Below are 15,792 nucleotides of genomic sequence, written 5' to 3'. Positions count from 1 at the left end.
TTAAATTAGAGAAATTGTGAGAAATCATAGTAAATAAAAATCATAATCTAGGGATTTTTGCTTTTTAATCAAGATGCGATTTTATTCTCGCTTTTCACTTCTGCGGTTCTGCCTGCAGAGGTGTAACCAGGTGTAAGCCGTAATTTAGTGTGAGGTGTACTCTCTATGTTCTTTTTTTATTCTTTATTGTTCTTTATGCTTCTTTCTTATTTTTGATACTTTTTATGCGTCGTTTTTTTAGAAATGGCTTTGATCGCTTTCATATTATAATAATTCTATAATTATTCAGTGAAATGAACTAAATTTATTATTATATATTATTATATTGACAGTTGATCTTTTTTCTATTTTTATTCAACAAATTTCAAACATAACCTATAATTTTTTGCTCTTAAGGTTAAGTATATATTTTTTTGTATATTATATTTTATATTTTTTCTATATTATTTTATATTTTTATAGACTCTCTGAAGAGGAAATCATTTAGATTTCGAAACTTTGGAGTAAACTAATTTTTAAAAACTATTTGTCCGAATGTTTTTGTTTTATTCTCCATCACTACGATTTCTATTTCTCGGACGTAAAAGATTGTGAAATATTATCTTTTTTATTTCAGATATTCAAATCTTCGAACAAACAATTTCTTATATTAAGAATAATGTCTTCTGGAGTCGGAGATGATTTTTGGGACAACGATTGTCATCATGATTATAATGACTATGATGAGCGCTATGAAGTCGGAAAATATGATTTCCATCATTCAGATGTGTTTGATTTACATGTACAGAAAAGTGATTTGAACGCAAAAAATTTTCAAGCAAAAAGTCCCCTTTTTCTTGCCACAAGGACGAATCAAAAACAATTAGTAGAGAAACTTTTGACGAATGGTGCAAATGTCAATATTCAAAATGAAGCAGGAGAAACGCCACTTTCCATTGCAACGTCTAGAGATAATATTGAACTTGTGGAAATTCTTTTAAAAAATGGTGCTGCACTATCTGAAGCAAATAAACAAGATGATCTTCAATTAATGTTTAAACCACTTTTTTATGCTGTTGATAATAGAAATTTCAAAATGGTCAAATTACTAATGCTCAATGGATTTAACGCAATTGATGTTCAATATGGAGACAATACTCTCTTATCTCATGCCATAAAACAAAATAATTTTGAAATGGTGAAATATTTATTGGAACACGGCTCAATAATTATGCCAGAAACCGAAGAATTTTATATATTTGATGAAAAATGCTTTATATTCTATCAAGGTTTACATTCTCAAATACTACTTCAACTTTCAATTCATAACGGATGTCTGGAGACATGGAAATACTTATTAAAGAACAGTTCAAAAATTGATGCTTCCACAAATTCTAAGCTTCATTTAGCAGTGCGAGAGGGTCAAGTGGAAACTGTTCAAGAGATCATAAAACAAGAAGCTTTGAATTTTGATGCAGAGTCTATTGCTAACAAATTAGCTGTTTACATTGCAGTGGAAAACGGAAATGAAGAAATTTTGAAAATCCTTCTAAATGCCGGTTATTCTTTTCAAATTTTCAAAAATAGAAGTCCTCTTCACGTTGCTGCAACTTTCGATCACACGCGACTAGTCGAGATGCTATTAAACGCCGGTGCTGATTTAAATTCCAAGACCGATGATGAAGAGACTTTGTTGCATTTCGCAGCGGCTGCTGGACAACCAACGGTGGTTAAATTTCTTCTTAAATCCGGTATTGATATTAAGGCTGCTACTAAATCTAAACGGAAATCAGCATTAGAATACGCACTACAAAGAGGTCCTGAGAATGAAGAATATTGGACTCTTACCACTTTTGAGTATCAATCCACCTTGAACATTGTAAAAATGTTAATTCCCGAGATTGAAGATCATAAAATCGACGATTTGAAGAAATATTTATTATATGTAAGTAAAATTAGAGTTTCTGAAGAAAAGTCTACGTCTAGTTCAAAGGTACATGAAGAAACGTTGAATTGCGATCAAATAGATCAAATATTTGGGGAGAATGCAAAGAATCAATTTAGAAATGAAATTCTTTGGTTCTGTCTTAATTACATGAATGATAGTGAAATTAAATTAGTTTCAGAAGCAATATTAATGAAGCCTAGTCTTCCCTCTGATTTCATTCACACTATTTTTGAATACAATGATTATGAGTTGGGCATGAATGACATTAAACGCTTGATAGAAAGAGATTATAAATGTTATTTACTTCTACTATGTCACACAAGTGGGTTTCCCGAAAGGTCGATTCACAGATGTGAATACTTTCTATTTGCTAATGGTATATTTAAAAATGATCGTTTAAAATTGTTCATTGCACGTTTAGTTGTACTAGCCAATAATTCTTATTCAGAAGATGAAGTCAAATTTTTCAAGAATTTAAATGTTATTGAATGGCGCAGCGAATGTGAGCAGCAAATAGAAAACATGCGAAGAACAGAAGTGGTCAGTGACTGTAAGATAACTTTCTATGATGTTTTAACAAAACCAGTGAATAAACTTGCGATTTACGTGAAAGACGAGCATTTCCTGCAAAAGCTAGAATCATCCTACAAGCGATTTCCAGCTTATGCTGAATTTTTAAAGTTAAATGTCGAGATAGGTAAACGTAGAAGAGACTTAATTGACGATTGCACGAATTTGATGTTTAATCTGATTGAGAGAAATTATAAAATTCAGTTTACAACTGTTGATATCCTTAATATTTTTGAATATCTTTTAGCAGCTGATCTGCATCGTTTATTAGCAGCATTTTCATAATTATGTCTCAACTGTTAGAAAGCCAGTTTTTTTTCCACTGTTCTTACGTACGTTCTTCCACTTTAGGGCAGATTAAGTTTTAAATACTTAAAAATACGTTTCATTTTCACTAATTTGAATGCCACACTTATGTCTACATAATGTTAGTAAAGTTAATAAATGGATGCTTCGTGTTTCTTTTTTTTCTATTTTTTAAAAATGTTTTTTCTAAAAAGCTATATAGAAAAAGTTGTTCATTTTAGTTGTAAGATCTTCGATTTAAAAACGAAAAAATTCTCGATTTTGTTTAAATTAATTCTACAAAAATTATTTCTTATCTTCCAATTTTTACTTTAGATAAAATTGTATAATTAAAAACACGATGATTTACAATAAACTTATGTTATAAAAACAAATAATCATTAAAATTCTTTAAACTGAAATCAATTATTTTCTACAATTTTTAATAAATTCTTCTAAAAAATTCAATTATATTTATAACCTAGTAGAAATCTTTGCAAAAATTCAATTATTTTCCCAAAAAAAAAAAAAAAAAATTCACGAAAGAATTCTATTTTTTTCTTCATTTTGTTATAAAATATTTCAAAAGAATTCAATTATTTTCTAAAATTTTAATAAATACTTCAAAACAATTCAATTTTCTTTATAAATAGTAAAATTCTTTGCAAACATTCAATTATTTTTAAAAAAAAATTTTCAAGAAATAATTTTTTTCTTAATTAGTTATAAAATTTTTCAAGAGAATTCAATTAGGTATAGGTATTTTCTAAAATTTCAATAAAATTCAATTATTTTCAAAATTTTTAATTAAAATTATTAAAGAAACTCCATAATATTTTTAAAAAAATATAAAGAAATTCTTGAAAAAGAATTTAATTACAATTTTCAAAAATTTTAACAAAACTCATTGCGAAAATTCAATTATTTTCATAGATAATAAAACTTATCGAAGAATTTCAAAAGTTCTTATGAAAAATCCAAATTATTTTTAAAAATACCAAAATTTTTCAGAGAAATTAAATTCGTTTTGAACATGACAATTATTTTTAATATAATTTTACAGGAATTTTGCAAAAAATGTAATTACTCTTAAAAATTTAATTTCAATTTCTCGTAAAAATCAGTTATTAAAAAAAATGTTTTTTTAAAATTCTTTGGAAGAATTCAATTATTTACAAAAATGTTAGAATTTTTCACTGATTTCAATTATTTTCAAATATTTTAATAAAATTGTTCGAAAGAAATCAATTATTTTAAATATACAATTTTAATTAAATTTTTTTGAAATAATTCAATTATTTTAGTTTTTAATAAAATTCTTCCCAAGAATTCAATTATTTAAATAAATAATTCCTCGAAAAAATTCAATTATTAAAGATAAATAACAAAATTATTTTGGAAAAATCAATTACTTTAAGACATTTTAATAAAGTTCTTTGCAAAATTCAATTATTTTAATAAATAACAATATTCATCACTAGAATTCAATTATTTTTAAAAGTTAATAAATTTATTCTTGGAAATTCAATTATTTAAAAAAATTCTAATAAAATCGTTCGCAAGAATTCAATTATTTCCAAAGAAATTTAATAAAATGACACACTAACATTCAATTTTTTCAAAAATTTTAATATAGAATTCTTTGTAAACTTAATTTAATTAATTTAAAAAAAAATTAATTTTTTTTTAAAAAAGTTTTTAAAACTTAATTTACTTTAATTGTTTTTTAAAACTTTTCGCAATTCAATGATTTTCAATATCTACTATTTTCATAAAATTTCTAAACAGAATTAAATTATTTTTATAAATATTTAAATTTTTTAATGAATAATTAAAATTTGTTGCAGGAATTTAATTTATTATAGCAGGATAAGAAAGAAGTAAATATTTTTGAATGAAAATTAGGAAAAAGTCAGGAGAATAAAATATAGAATTTGAATTTTTGTCAGTTTTTTTACTACCTACTTTTTTTTAGTTTGAAAGCTACTTTTTGATACTTTTGTTAAAATTAATTATCGAGTGCGAAGTCTGATATATAAATGTTTATAATTTTTAAATAAGATAAACGCAAGATAGCTCCATCTATTTTCGTTTCCATTTGCAGTGTGAGGTGTGCTCTCTATGTTCTTTTTTATTCTTTATGCTCATTTCTAATTTTCCGCATGTGCGTCCCATACTTTTCAATTCCACCTTTTTATGCTGTTTTTGGAAAAAAGCTTTGATTGCTTGGATATTATAATCATTCTATAATTATTCAGTGAAATGAACTAAATTTATTGTCTATTCTTCTACTGTCGAAAAAGAATTAGATTAAAATAAAAAGGTATGTCAAATAAGCAACATATTATTAAGATTTTCTAACCTAAAAAATTTTAAAGTTATACAATAATTGCTTCTTAAAATATATATTGTTGATTCAAATTTAAAGTTCATGTTTGTCTTCTGATTAATAATTTAAGTAACAAAATTTGTTGTTATATTTGTAAAATTAAAATAAGTTCAGTGATTTTACTACACGCTGCATAGGAAAATATAAAGGCTGACGCAGCGTGAGCGATATATTTATACTATGTATGTACTTCATGGATACAGAAATGGAATTATTTATTCTTAATGATTTTTTCAGATTTACGATACTTTTGCATTGACATTTAACATTCCCCATATTATTTCTTTGTCGTAAAGTCGTTTCTATTTTTATATGAATATTTTTATAATGAAAAAAATGGCTAAATTTATTATTTTTCCTCAAAGCATTTTTATTCGCATGACAAACATAACCTATGCAATTTTGTTTCTTTTTAAAAAATAGACCTTTTCATTTCAATTATTTTCTTTGCGCATGCGTTATATGGAATTGAAGTTCCGTTTCAAGTTTCGGCTCTGTTTACAGCTATTGCATTATTCAGATATGAAAAAAATTATAAAAAGTGTTCTAAATTATTATATGTTGCATAAAAATGGAGTATAATAATTATAACAAATACTGGAATAAATTTAATGAAAAAATTAAGGACGGAGCATATATTAATTATTTTATCAATAAGTTATTTTTTAAATATCAATAATTTATTTTAGTTTTTATGCATTTCTACATGCAACGTTAATAAAAACAATAAATAAAAGTGAAAGAGGTAACTATTGTGTTTTTCACATTTCATCAGCGAATAACAATATGTCAATATATAGTAAACATAACCTCACTCTGGAACCAACTCTTTTTTCTTCTTTTAGTTGACTGTTTTCTGCACTGCAGTGATATTTTTAATTGCAAATTTAACTGCGTGTTTTTATGTTTAAATTTGATACCAATTTTGCACCGGACACATTTTCTTTTCTCTAAAAAAACATGAGCAAAAGTAAAGTTTTAAAACATGTTAATAGAACAGGGCCGAAACTTTTAAAATTGGTGAACTGTGATGGTTGCTGCGCAGGCGCATTCGCGACTTCCGAATTGAAATGAAAAGGTCTATTATAAATACTTTTTTTAATATATGGGGCATTCCAGGCCAAATCGGAAATTATTTTGCTTTTGCATCTCAAATTTTTTTTAAACATTTTTTTTCTTTTAGTACTCTTTGAAATGAGCTGCCTTGATTTTTTTCAAATTTTCTCATAAAGCTTTTCAGGAGGTACAGATTTTTGAAAAATAACGTTTTTTTTACGTAAACTTTTGTTTTAAATGCTTATAACTCGGTCAAAAATTGATCAAATTGGACGTTATTATAATGAAAAGTTTTGTTTTCACGCGTAGTTTTTAATAAAAATATTTTTAAAAAAATTTTAAATAATTTACGATAAGATTTAAAAATTTTTAAAATAAAATTTCATTTTTAACAATAATGTATGTATCGATCAATTTTTTTCAAAATTTTTTGTGAGAAACTAGCAAAAAAATTAACAATTTTTAAGCCTTGTCCGATCGTGGGCAAACGATGGGATCTATTTATTTAAAAAATTTTAAAGTGGTGGCCAATGACTAACTTGACATTTGACAAAATCACACAAATTTTTCACAGCAAATGTGTTTTCAGACTGAGTATCTCCAAACTTAACCTTCTTTCTGTGTAAAATTGTGATTTGGTCAAATGACAAGTTAGGCCTACCGTCTTCACTGTGTATATAAAAATTAAAATTTTTAAATACATAAATAGATCCCATCGTTTGCCCACGATCGGACAAGGCTTAAAAATTATTAATTTAGTGCTAGTTTCTTACAAAAAATTTTGAAAAAAATTGATCGATACATACATTGTTAAAAATGAAATTTTATTTTAAAAATTTTTAAATCTTATCGTAAATTATTTTAAATTTTTTCAAAAATATTTTTATTAAAAACTACGCGTGAAAACAAAACTTTTAAAACCGAGTTATAAGCATTTAAAACAAAAATTTACGTAAAAAACGTCATTTTTCAAAAATCTGTATCTCCTGAACCGCTTTATGAAAAAATTTGAAAAAAATCAAGGCAGCTCATTTCAAAGAGTACTAAAAGAAAAAAAATGTTTAAAAAAAATTTGAGATGCAAAAGCAAAATAATTTCCGATTTGGCCTGGAATGACCCATATATAACCTACTAATGGTAGAAAATGTAACGTTGTATGATTTTAGATATGAAATATTAACTTTTTTTTTTATTACAGATATTTGAATCTTCAAGAAACAATTTCATCTATATATAAAGAATATGTATTCTGATGAAGAGGATTTTCAGGACAACGATTATGTTGATAATGATGATAGTGACTATGAAGACTATGAACTGTATGAAGTCGGCAAATATGATTTTCCCGCGATGAACACTTCACTGTACAAAGCTGTCTATTCTGGCGATTTCGACCTGGTTCTATCTTTGATTGACAACATTTCCGAAGAGGAGAGAAACAAAATACCATCATTAATGCACACAGCGGTAGCAAGAGGACACGCGAAAATTGTTACCCTACTTGTCGAGCGCAATTTTTCTTTCAACGAAGGAGATGAAGAGGGGAACACTCCTTTGCATCTAGCGATAAGTTACAATCATCCTGAAGTGTTTGATGTACTTGTGCAGAAAAGTGATTTGAATGCAAAAAATTTTAAAGGCGAAAGTCCTCTTCATCTTGCAGTAGATGATGATCTCATCCGATTTGCAGAAATTCTCTTAGCAAATGGTGCAAATGTCAATATTCAAGATGAAAATAAAAAAACGCCACTTTGCATTGCCACGGACAGAAATAATATTGAACTTGTCGAAATTCTTCTAAAAAATGGTGCTGGACTATCTGAAGCAAATAAACAAGATGAAAATCTTGAATTAATGTTTCAACCTCTTTTTAATGCTGCTCTAAATAACAATTTAAAAATGTTGAAGTTACTAATGCAAAACGGATTTATCGCAATTGATGTTCCATATGATGTCGAAATTTCCTTATCTTATGCTTCACTTCTCAACGGATGTCTGGAGACATGGAAATACTTATTAAAGAACAGCTCAAAAATTGATGCTTTCACAAATTCGAAGCTTCATTTAGCAGTGCGAGAGGGTCAAGTGGAAGCTGTTAAAGAGATCATAAAACAAGAAGCTTTGAATTTCGATGCAGAGTCTATTGCTAACAGATTAGCCGTTTACGTTGCAGTGGAAAACGAAAATGAAGAAATTTTGAAAATCCTTCTGAATGCCGGTTATTCTTTTGAAATTTTCAAAAATAAAAGTCCTCTACACGTTGCTGCAACTTTCGATCACACACGATTAGTCGAAATGCTATTAAACGCCGGTGGTAATTTAAATTTAAAGACCGATGACGGTGAGACTTTGTTACATTTCGCAGCAGCTGCTGGACAACCAACGGTTGTTAAATTTCTTCTTAAATCCGGTATTGATGTCAATCCTGCTACTAATTCTAAATGTAAATCAGCATTACAATATGCACTACGAAGAGGTCCTGTGAATGAAGAATATTGGACTCTTACTCCTCATGAGTATCAAACCACATCGAACATTGTGAAAATGTTAATTCCCGAGATTAAAGATAATAAAAGCGACGATTTCATGAAATGTTTAATATATGTAAGTAAAATTAGAATTTCTGAAGAAAAGTCTACATCTAGTTCAAAGGTGAATGAAGAAACGTTGAATTGCGATCAAATAAATCAAATATTTAGGGAGAATGCAAAGAATCAAAAATTCATCAATGAAATTCTTTTGTGCTGTCTTAATTACATAAATGATACTGAAATTAAATTAGTTTCAGGAACAATATTGATGATGCTTAGTCTTCCCTCTGATTTTATTCACACTATTTTTGAATACAATGATTATAAGTTGGCCTTAAATGGCATTTTATACTTGAATAGAATAGATTATAGAAGTTATTTAATTGTACTGTGTCACTTAAGTAGGTATTCCGACGCGACGAATTCTAAAATTAAAAACTTACTTTGTAATGATACATTTAAAAACGATTCTTTTGATCGTTTACAATTGTTCGCTGCACGTTTAGTTTTAATATCTGATACTTTTTATTCAAATGAGGCATACCATTTTTTTATGTATTTTCAACTATTGGATTGGCGTAACGAATGTGAGCAACAAATAAAAGAGATGAAGAAAGCAGAAGTTGTCAGTGACTGCAAGATAACTTTCTACGACGTTTTAACAAAACCAGTAAATAAACTTGCGATTTACGTAAAAGACGAGCATTTCCTGCAAATTCTAGAATCATCCTACAAGCGATTTTTTGCTTATGCTGAATTTTTAAAGTTAAATGTCGAGAAAGGTGAACGACAAAGAGACTTAATTGATGATTGCATGAATTTTATGCTTAATCTGATTCAGAGAAATTATAAAATTCGCTTTACAACAACAGACATCCTTAAGATTTTTGAATATCTTTCAGTAGCTGATCTACATCGCTTATTAGCAGCATTTTCATAATTATGTCGTAACTGTTGAATAGACATGTTTTCTATGTTCTTACGTACGTTCTTCCACTTTAGGGCAGATTAAGTTTTAAATACTTAATGTTACTTAATTTTTTCATTTTCACTAATTTTAATCTTATACTGTGTAAATGTTATGTAATGTTAACAAATGCATTTAACAATCGATAACTCATTTTTTTGTTTATTTTTCAAATGATTTTTCTAAAATCATTTAATTTAATAAAACAAACATTGTCCATTTTAGTTGTAAGATAAATATCTTCTTCGATTTAAAATAAAAAAAAAATTGTCCATTTACTTTAAAAGTAATTCTACGAAAATTGTTTCTCATTCTCTATTTTTTATTTTAAATAATATGTATAGTTAAAAACACAATAATTCACAATAAACTTATGTTATAAAAACAAATAATCATTGAATTCTTTAAACATTTTGTCGAAAATTTAAAGGAACGATAATTCAATTTAAAAAATTTAATAACAGTTTTTAATATTAAATTTTTTTTGAATTTTTTTTTCTTTTCATAGCAAAAATGATTATTTACAAGAAAAAAGAAAACAGAATGTTTCTTGCTTGAAGAAATAAAAAAAAAATCTTAATTAAATTACTATTTTCTAAGAAAGTCACCTAATGTGAAACCTCTCCTCTTTTTGTCTTCGTCTTCTGCTACAATTTCAATTCTGTTGTTTACGAGACTTTTCAATTCAATTGCGGAAAAAACATCGTTCAAGTGAAAATTATCTCCGCGGCAGGCTTCATTTTCCTTACAATACATCATAAATTTTTTCCAACAATTGTCTATTTGTAATACTTTCGGATGTCCAATGACAATTAATAAAGATTTTGCCCTAGTGATCGTGACATTAAATCTCTGCATAAAAATAAAGGTAAATTTTTCATTATTGTTTAAATTGATACAGTGAATGTTAAATATATTTTTTAAAATCATTTTTAAAAAATATTTCACTTTTTTTTAAAGTTTAATCTTTTTTTATCAAATCGTACAGAATTTATTTCAAAATGGCGTCAAAAAAAAAAAAAAAAAAAAAAAAAAAAGCGTCAAAATTATAAAAAAAGAAGAAAAGGAAACGGTATTTTTTCTTAAAAAAGGTGTTAGTTGAACTAAAGTAAAATTAAATTAATTAAAAAAAAAAATACCTTTTCGTTGGACAAAAATCCTACGTGATATCTGCCTTCATGCACAAATATTGCTGATCTCACTAACGATACAATGATGATTTCTTTTTCCTGCCCCTGGAAATTTTCGACAGTACCAACTGAAATGTCTGTGAAATTTTTCTCATTCAGAATTTCATTAATTTTCCTTTTCTGCCATCTAAATGGTGTCACTACGCCAATATTTTTTCCCTCAATTTTAATACCATCTAATCCATCATGAATTAGCTTTTCTATATATTTAATGACAATTTTCACTTCCGCTTCATTTGCGACACTGCATATAATAAAAATGAAAATTGAAACATTTTAATAAAATTAAACTTTAATTATTTTAATAAATAAAAATTAAAATTATAAATTTTAATTGTAAATATTTGCAATTTTATATTTAAAACTCTAATAAAAAAAATCGAAACCTGTGCAATTCGTTGATTTCTTCATAGCCATAGACAGCATGAAAAATAATTGGAAATTTTTTTCTTGGCAGTAGAGTCCAATTTTCAGCAATTTTGACATTATTTCCCGCGCATGCTATCAATTCGTTTTCGTAAAAAAGAAAATTTGGTAATTTTAAAATTGCCTCGTGACTGCGGTAGTTCTTCACTAGTTTCGTTAAAAAATTCGGATCGTATTTATTGTTGTAACCCTTTTTGTAAAGTTCGCTTTTTTCCATTAAACGCTCCAGCATCGATTTTCCTTTAATAATTATTGTAATTAAATGGAATTTATGAAAAAATTTCATATATTTGTGACGAGCACTGAAGAAAGGTAGAAACCTTTCTTCACTGCGCGTCACAAATATATGAAAAATTGTAGGTTATGTTTACAATTTTTTGAATAAAAATAAAAAAAAATACAACGAAGATCAACTCTCAAAAATCATTGTTCAAGTCTTCAATTATTTAATCACTGACTTCAAAATTCTTCAAAAATTTGATTTTTTTATATTTTTCAAAGTTTTTTTTTCATTGATTTTCTAAAAAAATTTATGGGAAAAATGTAAAGTTTGTTTATATACAATACCAAGTAAATGATCGCCATATTTTGTCATTACAACCGGTCCCAATTGTTTTGGATCACCTGACATGATAATTTGACATTTCGAGTGATTTTTCGAGATAGCGATAGGGATCAGCGTTTCCGGTTGTGTTGCTTGTCCCGCTTCGTCAATGAAAATATAATTAAAATATCTGCTAAAACTGTGCAGTCGCAGAAATCTGAAATTATATTATAGATTATTAATTACATTAATACTTAACAAATATTGTGAATTTATGATATAATTATTTTATTATATAGTTTTTTTTATATTTTCTTAGGTGCAATTATTTTTACTATGATAATAATTATTATTGATGATTATTATATTATGATTGACCTATTGTAAAATAATAAAAGTAGAAAATAAGTATACCTTGCACTTGTGACGAGTGTTGCTATAACTATTTTTTTAGACCTATAAATCTCCGAACTGTGGTAATAATCGAGTTCTCCATCTTCAAAATTCATACAAATCTCGATATCTTCCGGTATATTCCTCCTATATATAAAACAATAAATAACTTTTTGAAGCCCTCTCTTTATGATGAAGAAAACTCAAGAAATTTGAATGAAAAATATTAATCCTCTTTATAGATATTAAGCTTTTTGAAAATGGGACACGTGGGACATTAATGTCCCAGAAGCGTTTAAGGATTAGGAAAAAAAGTTTTTTTAAAAAAAAATAGTATTTTTATAAAAAAATGATATTTTTTCATACCTTGAATCTTGTAAAACAGAATCTTGTAAAAATTAAGAAAAACAGTTTTTTTTTTTAAATAGTATTTTTATAGAAAAATAATATTTTTTTCTATATACCTGTCGACAGATCTACTTGTCATTCGATAAATTTCATTGTCATCAATTTTATTTTGCAGCAATCTTCTTGTCACCTCATCGGCCGCAGCATTAGAAGGGGTACAAATTAATACATTGTCCCTTCTTCGATTTATTTGACAAATTGCCTCTACGATTGTGGCCGTTTTACCCGTTCCCGGTGGTCCAAAAACTAAATAAGGCTCCGGATATGATGTACGTCCCACCATTCGTTGAACAGCTTGCTTTTGTTGCTCATTTTTTTCAATATTCTTATTGAACCAGTTTGTAATTTCTCTGGGAAATTGTAAGCGTGTATAGTATTAAAAATTATGGTAATAATTATCATAATTTTGAAATTATTCAAAATTCTTGAAATTTTTGAAATTTTTAAAGGTCCAAAAATTTGAAGTGGTTGAAATATTTTTGATAAATTACTAAATTAGGAATATTTATATATATACTTACACCTCTGGTTTTAATGAAAATCTCTTTTCATAAATAAAACATGAATCAAGTGATATAGAATCAATTAATAATTCTAATGCAAAATGGCACACTCGGTTCGGCCAATTCGAATATTCGAGTTCAATGTTGTAAAATTCTTGTGAATTGTACTGCTTTTCGAAACTGTTGTAAAAAAAAGTCTTTTAACTAAAATTAAAAATTTTTAAAAATTTTTAATTTTTTTAAATTTGTAATAAAAAATTGAAAATAACCAAAATTTTAAGAAGGGACACAAAATAAGTCGGAAACCTGTTTACATCTTAAGATTAAAATAATTGAAAAGTAGCCTATTTTTAAATTTAAAACTTAGTCATAACTTTAGATATTTTAAAATCTAAATATTCATTATTTCGTAAAATAATAAAAACAGCAGAAAGAATTTTTTTTTAAAAAAAAAATTTTTTTTTGAAAATTTTTTTTGAAAACAAGTAAATTCTAAAATTTCTGAAAAGGTAGAAAATTTATAAAAATTATAAATTTATAAAAAAATAAATTCCATACCTAACTGGATAAACTGCTTCGACGATAATACGATCGAAATGAATTTCAGTAATTTTCAGTGGATGCTTAACAATACTGCCTTCTTTATACACATCGAATGTTGATCCTTTTTTCAAAAAACAAAGATCATCTTCAATATTTAGCATAATTTTAAAATTATTTTGTTTCTCATTAAAGAGAATTCTAATTGTTTTTGCCTTCGATGTGCTTTCTAGTGTCTCATTATTATAAAATTCCTCCAGATAAAGTAGATTTTTAAAAGTCTCATAATAATCCGTTTCAACGTCAGGTAAATTCGATATTTTTTTTAAGAATGACGTCCAAAATTGATCATTATTTTTTTTATTCGAATTATTTTTTAACACTTGCTTTAGCTCTTTTGGTAAATTATACGTGGAAATTGGTAACAATTCGTCCCTTGGTAATTTTTCATAAGGCCACTGGGACGAATTACGACGTCTGGTAATATTTATAATAAATATTTAAAAATATGTTTAAAAAATTAATTAACACATTTGTAGAAGAAAAAAAAAAATTCTTTATTATTAGAGAAAAATATTCAAAAATTTAATGAATATTATTTACCTTCTTTCAGATGAAGTAAACATTTTCTGGTACTCGCTCTTATAAAATATATTCAACAAAATATACTTTAATACATACTTTCTGAAATTTTATAAAAAGAATAAGAATTTCTGAAACTTGCCGCATCAAAAAGTTGAAAATTTTCATTTTTTCTTAAATATTATTTTTTTTCTTCATATTATATATTATATATTATTTCATATTTTTATTTCGCTATTTCATACGCGATATCAAGTTTTATTTTATCTACTTCTCAATACGTGCCATTTCTCTTCTCTTCGGAATATTATTCGAAATGCTTTAAAGAATAAATCGAATTTTTTTTAAAGCTTTAAATTCCATTAGTAAAGTGGTTTGTCACGCATATTTTTTATAAAAATTTTTTATAAAATTTTTTTTTTATATATAAAATGCTATACATAAAAATTAACATTTAGGAAAAAATAAAAATTTTCAAGCTTCGGGAGACATTTTTAACAAATTTTTACCCAAAAAAACAACAATTTTTAAATGATTTAATATAAAATTGAGGAGCAATTTTTCAAAAGTTGATAAATCTATTTTTCAAAAAAAATTGAGATAAACACATATTAAAAATATATTAAAATCCTTAGTAATTGATTTATCACTGTTCAATTAAAGAAAAAAATGTATTACCAAAGAATTTTCAATATAAAAATATTTTGACCTAACCTTGATGATTTTTAATTTAAAAAAAAATTTTTTTTATTAGAAAAAATTAGAAAAACCTTTAAAATCCTTTATTACAAATAGACATTAATTACAAACAGAGCGTTTTAAGTATGGAAAAATATTCAAAAATGAATAATTTATTACACTTTTTCTACATTAAAGTTAATTTTAATGGTTATGTGTGAGAATTGTCATTTGTTTAAATTTCTCGAAATGACAAAATTTGGATTTATTATAGGTTTTGAAAACTTACTCCTCAATTATTTAATGCAAAAATTAGTATATAATTGGATAATAGTTGAAATATTAAAAATAACCATTCATAAACGATTATTTATTGAATCAATAAATTATTTTTCTTGCAATTTAAAGGAAATGTTTACTTACTCATTTTATGATACAATATTAACAGTACATTTTGACAAGTCTTGATCAATATTTATGAATATTTAAAAAAAGGACGGTGGACGGTTTATATTTGTTTATATGTATTTTGATAAAAGTAATACTAAATGGAAGAAAAATGGGGAAGAACAAAATTTAGTATAGATGAACCTTTCACTTTAGGATTGGAAAGACGAAAATAGTTTCTCCACACATCCACAAGTCGTGTGACCGCACCTTTACTGTGGTTACTGTAGAAGCAGCTTATTTACAAAAAACTATTGTAGAAGGGGCTTTCGAGTGAAAGTAGGGATCTAGGGAAATATCACTATAGTTTCTCTACTTCCCTCTGGTGTTTCCTTCTTTTCCTTGTCTATCCACCT

The 15,792-nt window shown here is 26.2% G+C and overlaps 2 protein-coding genes across 2 annotated transcripts; one reads left to right on the top strand and one right to left on the bottom strand.

Moving 5' to 3' along the window:
- Nucleotides 1–215: 215 nt before the first annotated feature.
- Nucleotides 216–10,046, top strand: LOC122505242. The gene is made up of 3 exons (XM_043616738.1): nucleotides 216–396; nucleotides 617–2,770; nucleotides 7,434–10,046. Exons 2-3 carry the CDS (start codon nucleotides 659–661, stop codon nucleotides 9,696–9,698), a joined length of 4,377 nt encoding a protein of 1,458 aa, XP_043472673.1. The 5' UTR covers nucleotides 216–396; nucleotides 617–658; the 3' UTR covers nucleotides 9,699–10,046.
- Nucleotides 10,047–10,280: 234 nt separating this feature from the next.
- LOC122505247 (putative helicase mov-10-B.1) lies at nucleotides 10,281–15,638 on the bottom strand. The gene is made up of 10 exons (XM_043616744.1): nucleotides 15,413–15,638; nucleotides 14,333–14,413; nucleotides 13,748–14,206; nucleotides 13,208–13,369; nucleotides 12,743–13,036; nucleotides 12,300–12,425; nucleotides 11,909–12,102; nucleotides 11,302–11,581; nucleotides 10,865–11,159; nucleotides 10,281–10,577 (listed from the first exon to the last, which is right to left on the bottom strand). The coding sequence occupies exons 2-10, from the start codon at nucleotides 14,353–14,355 to the stop codon at nucleotides 10,314–10,316; spliced, it is 2,097 nt and encodes a 698-aa protein (XP_043472679.1). The 5' UTR covers nucleotides 14,356–14,413; nucleotides 15,413–15,638; the 3' UTR covers nucleotides 10,281–10,313.
- Between the last annotated feature and the right edge of the window lie 154 nt (nucleotides 15,639–15,792).

This window comes from Leptopilina heterotoma, unplaced genomic scaffold (assembly GCF_015476425.1).
Source record: "Leptopilina heterotoma isolate Lh14 unplaced genomic scaffold, ASM1547642v1 Lhet_350, whole genome shotgun sequence".
Classification (NCBI taxonomy): Eukaryota; Metazoa; Arthropoda; class Insecta; order Hymenoptera; family Figitidae; genus Leptopilina; species Leptopilina heterotoma.
Note: the sequence above shows the minus strand (reverse complement) of the source record. Positions and strands in the feature narration are given on the sequence as shown.